Below are 4,898 nucleotides of genomic sequence, written 5' to 3'. Positions count from 1 at the left end.
AGTTGCTAATGACAAGAATATCGTCCACATAAACGAGGACATACTGAGTAAGCTATGGAGATATCTTGACAAAAAGAGATTGATCTTTCTTGGCAAACTGAAAACCAGCGCAAAGAATAACACGATGAAGCTTTGAACCCAGGCACGCGGTGTCTGTTTGGAGCCATACAGAGACTTGTGCAGCTTGCACACGAGATTTGGAGCGGTGGTATCAATAAAACCCTCTGGCTGTTGAAGATACACCTGCTCCTTCAAGTCACCATTCAAGAATGCATTGTTGACATCCAATTGATGTATAGACCACCCTTTTGCCAATGCTAGAGTAAGTACAACGCGTATAGTGGTCTGTTTGACCACATGGCTGAACGTTTCATGAAAGTCAAAACCAACCACTTGTTTGAACATTTTAGCTACAAACCTGGCCTTGTGTTTGTTCAACGTGCCATCAAAGTTCTATTTAAGCTTGAACACCCATTTACTGCCAACAACCGTTCTATTTTGCTCCGTCATGGCTTCTTTTATCGCGCTGATTGTCGCTTTCCAATAAACTTAACGTATATAATATAAATAACATACAATATACATATAATTTAATTAGTAGCATATATATATAAATCTCTATCATATATATTTTATTTAATCATGGATTGGTTATTGTATACAATATACTGATTATGTAATATTGTATACAATATACTGGTTATCCACAAAAAAACTTCGAAATAACCGTCAAAACACTTAAGAACTAGTTAGATTCAAGCACGAAAAAGAGGGATTTTTCGTACGTATATATAAAATGCACTAATTAATAACTAATATATATATATAGATAGAGAGAGAGAGAGAGAGCACTAATTAATACGTACTAGATAATTGCATATAACAAACTATAAATATTAGTACAATATACCTGTAAAATACTATACGCGCTGTGTATTAGTACTATATAGATACGTACTACATATATATCTAACTACCATAATAATAAAACGATTTAGGATATAAAATATTAAGATTTTCTATTAAATCTGGTATGAAATCAAGAATCGAAAATATAATTAGAGAATAAGTGTTTTTATTACAAATGATCTCATGAGTTAAAATAAGATATAAAAAAAGAAAATAACACATATATACCATGTGTTTGAGTGAAATATCGATCGAGTTTAAACTTTGATTTTAAAAAATGTCGAGTTCATATATTATGTTTAACTAATATGACGAAATTATACCCTGAAATGGATAACAGTGTCACAAATCTCCCTTTCATTGATATTAACTCTTATATAAGAAAAACCGAATCAAATCCAAACTAGTACCCTAACTTTCAAATATCCAATTTTAAAATAAAAATAGCCTTAAATTGAAATTAAATAATAGAATTCATATATCCCAATAGATGATTTCATTCCGTGTTCGAATTGCAACTTTGAATCCTGAATTCTCTGTTCGAATATGTGATTTTGTTGACTACCAACTGTCGATTTTTACCCATTTGCATATTTCTATGTTCTTTACGATTAAGAGACTGTTGTTTATTTTTTAGTTCTTAAATAAATTATATATATGACGTGAATGAATAAAGATAATTAATGTTTACATATAAATATTATAGTCAACGTCAATAAAAAATCAATAAAAATTCAATAAGAAGAAGATTTGTAGCACGGTTATCTATTTTAAAATATAATTTCGTCATTTTAGTTAGACAGATAGTATGAACTCGACACTTTTGAAACTAAAGGTTAAACTCGACATTTCACTAAAACACAAGATATATATGTGTAATTTTCCCTATTAAAAAATGAAAAACTATATCTACTATAGATTATTAATGGTAATTTTTTGAAGTTAAAACAACAAGCGTCAATTAAACATGGTGAGGTGCAATTGAAATAGCGTTACTAGATATTTTTACGAGACCGAGCCGGTAAAATGGGTGTCCATAGCTAGAGAGAGAAATATACTTGGAGTGTATGTTTTCAGCAAACATATATCACGTTTATTAATCCAACGATGGGAAAAAAATATGAGCAAACAAAAATAAATAAAACAAATCAAAACCATTATGTGGGTCACAGAGTATCGATACTGGCTATAAATAAGCACGAAGTCTCTTGCATGGAATCCACAGCTGGAAACATAAACGAACAATATAGCACTCAGAAAAAAAGAAAAAAGAAAAGAGAAAAATGAAAGTGACGGCCGCTTTTGTGATCCTGCTCTCGGCATGGGCGGCGGGGTTGGTGTCGGGCCAGGCGACGTGCGGAAGTCAAGCCGGGGGAGCCAGCTGCCCCGGCGTCCGGTGCTGCAGCATCTGGGGCTACTGCGGCGACACCGCCGAGTACTGCGGCAACACTTGCCAGCTCGGCTGCTGGAGCGGCGAGCGGTCCGACCACCGGTGCGGGCCCCCCTTCGGGAACCCTCCGTGCGGCCAGTCCCGCTGCTGCAGCGGGTTCAACTACTGCGGCTCCGGCCCCAGCTACTGCGGCGGGGGGAGCTGCCAGTACCGATGCACGAGCGGCTACTCCGCTCTCGCGCTGCCCAGCAACGCCACTGCCGCCTCCGTCAGCGACGTCATCACCGAGTCCGTCTTCGACGAGATGTTCCCGTTCCAGAAGGAATGCCCTAGCCGAGGGTTCTACAGCTACGACGCCTTCCTCGTCGCAGCCGAGTCTTTCCCTGGCTTTGGAACCGCCGGAGATCTTGCTGCACGTAAGAGGGAGATCGCTGCGTTCCTCGCCCACGTCTCAGTAGCCACCGCAGGTAGTATTATCTAATTTAGTTGCTGTCTGATAATTCTTAAAGGTGCGAGGTTCCATCTAAAACCAAGCTTGGTAATTAGCTGCTGTCTGATAATTTCTGACACGAATGTAGAGAAAGGGTCCGAGCTAGATGCTCCGTACAAATGGGGGCTTTGCCATATCAACACCACTGCTTACCACACCGACTTCTGCACTTCCTCCGACTGGCCTTGCGCTTCCGGCAAGAAATACAGCCCACGTGGAGCCATCCAACTCTCCAAGTCAGTATTATTGCCACGCTTCTTGTATCGTCAAAGTGATTCTAAACAATTGATTATTAGATAATAAATCAACTTCTTTTTTTTTTTTTTTGTTTCTGCAGCAACTTCAACTACGGCGTTGCGGGTCAAGCACTTGGACTGGATCTGATAACGGAGCCTGAATTGGTAGCTTCCGACCCAGTCGTATCCTTCCAGACCGCCATGTGGTTCTGGATGACCAAACACGACAACAAGCCTTCTTGCCATGACATTGTCCTCAAGGCTAACTCCGGCACTATCAGAAGTCCGAGGAATGGTGTGATCGGGAACATGATCGCGAGCGTTTTGGGGCACAGGATTGGCGGTACATCGAGCATTGGGTTCTACAAGAGGTACTGCGACATGATGGGAGTGAGCTACGGACAGGACTTGAAGTTTTGGCTCGACAACGTACCTTCCTCGCTCATCCAAATGCCCGTGGAATGAGGAACTCTCTGTACTACTATAGTGGCTCTTCGTTGCATAAATAAATAATGGGAACACTAAACTCTGCTAGTTCTCTTTTCCGTGCTAACAACCTATAGAGTTGTTGCGCACTTAAGTTATGTGCAAATGTTTGAATAAAGGAGCCACTTTATGAACAGTGAATATTATTTAAAACCGCACTTTCCCTTGATTATCCAAAATAAAATAAAAAATTGTTATGAGGTGTTAATGCACCTGAGCACGAGAACATAGAAACAATTACGAAAAACGCCAGGAAAAGCAAAAGTATACAGAGCCGGAGAAGCTGAAATGTGGAAAGGAATGTGAGCGATGCATGGTTAACAATTCAAACAGTAGATAAAATATCGTCATTATTCGGTCCTTCATGATTTCTTAATCGCTTGAGTATTCACTTCATTAAGATATTAAGATAATGGTCTGGTTGTTAATCATTATTTTATTTTTACCATTGGATTTTCATCTATATAAGTGACCCTCCACTTTTCCGACGAGGTGCACTATGGTTCAAGTTTTATAGTTTTTGTTTTTGGTGTTCACTTCTTTGGATTTTTTTTTTTTTTTTTTTTGGGCCTCTTTAATACCTCGAAGTTTTTTTTTATTTTTTATTTTATTTTAAATAAATCTAATATTATATTTTAACTATTTGTATAATGAAATTACTGAGTTTGTGAACAAATAATTTGTTCAGCTAGCTAACTAGTTAATAAGTAGCACATACACTCCCATATTCATCCTTAGACCGTCACGTGACGGCCTTTTTTTTTTTTGGCCTTCCAGCCTCTACATTTTTTTTTTGCCCTCCGGCCTTTACATTTTTTTTGCTTTCCGGCCTTTAATTTTTTTTTTTTCCGGCTTTTAATTTTTTTGCTCTCTCTCATCAATATATTTTGTATATTTTTTTATTTTTTTTCTACCTCTTTCGTCAATATATTTTGTATACATTTTTTTTATGTATATTATAATCATAATTACTAATACTATATTATACTATATCAATAACATACATTATTTTGAGTATATGTTATTATATATATATATATATATATATATATATATATATATTCTTGGAAAAACTATGTGCTATTAATATCACACGTAGATTTTGTATAATTTTTTTTTAATGTATTATCATAGATATTATTGGAATAAGTAGATTGAAAGACCATGGATACTGATAAAAAAAAGTTATCTTACATGATATAGGTGGTCCACGAGATATGATATATATAGAAGTGCTATGATATTGGCTCAACAATTTAGAAAGCCGGATGTCTTAACCATGACATACAACCCGAATTGGTGAGAGATGAGCAAGCAACGTCTATGCAATGTAGAATCATAAAAGCATTTTTCTTACATTTTGTAATTTTGTTACGCATTACTTATC

General features: G+C 36.8%; 1 protein-coding gene across 1 annotated transcript; it reads left to right on the top strand.

The window, feature by feature from the left end:
- The first annotated feature begins 2,122 nt into the window (after window positions 1-2,122).
- Window positions 2,123-3,664, top strand: LOC149405250 (lectin/endochitinase 1-like). Its single transcript, XM_089606987.1, has 3 exons — window positions 2,123-2,766; window positions 2,878-3,025; window positions 3,127-3,664. Exons 1-3 carry the CDS (start codon window positions 2,193-2,195, stop codon window positions 3,488-3,490), a joined length of 1,086 nt encoding a protein of 361 aa, XP_089463113.1. The 5' UTR covers window positions 2,123-2,192; the 3' UTR covers window positions 3,491-3,664.
- The last annotated feature ends 1,234 nt before the right edge of the window (window positions 3,665-4,898 follow it).

The sequence above is a fragment of the Urtica dioica genome, chromosome 2 (assembly GCF_054948205.1).
Source record: "Urtica dioica subsp. dioica isolate 48M chromosome 2, U.dioica_male_clone48M_v1_H2, whole genome shotgun sequence".
NCBI classification, from domain to species: domain Eukaryota; kingdom Viridiplantae; phylum Streptophyta; class Magnoliopsida; order Rosales; family Urticaceae; genus Urtica; species Urtica dioica.
Note: the sequence above shows the minus strand (reverse complement) of the source record. Positions and strands in the feature narration are given on the sequence as shown.

Excerpts from the sequence above, each read along its gene's own strand:
- LOC149405250 (XM_089606987.1), top strand. The coding sequence starts at position 2,193 with ATGAAAGTGACGGCCGCTTTTGTGATCCTGCTCTCGGCATGGGCGGCG. Across the intron at positions 2,767-2,877 it reads CGTCTCAGTAGCCACCGCAG|AGAAAGGGTCCGAGCTAGAT; the intron begins GTAGTATTATCT and ends ACACGAATGTAG. Across the intron at positions 3,026-3,126 it reads GGAGCCATCCAACTCTCCAA|CAACTTCAACTACGGCGTTG; the intron begins GTCAGTATTATT and ends TTGTTTCTGCAG.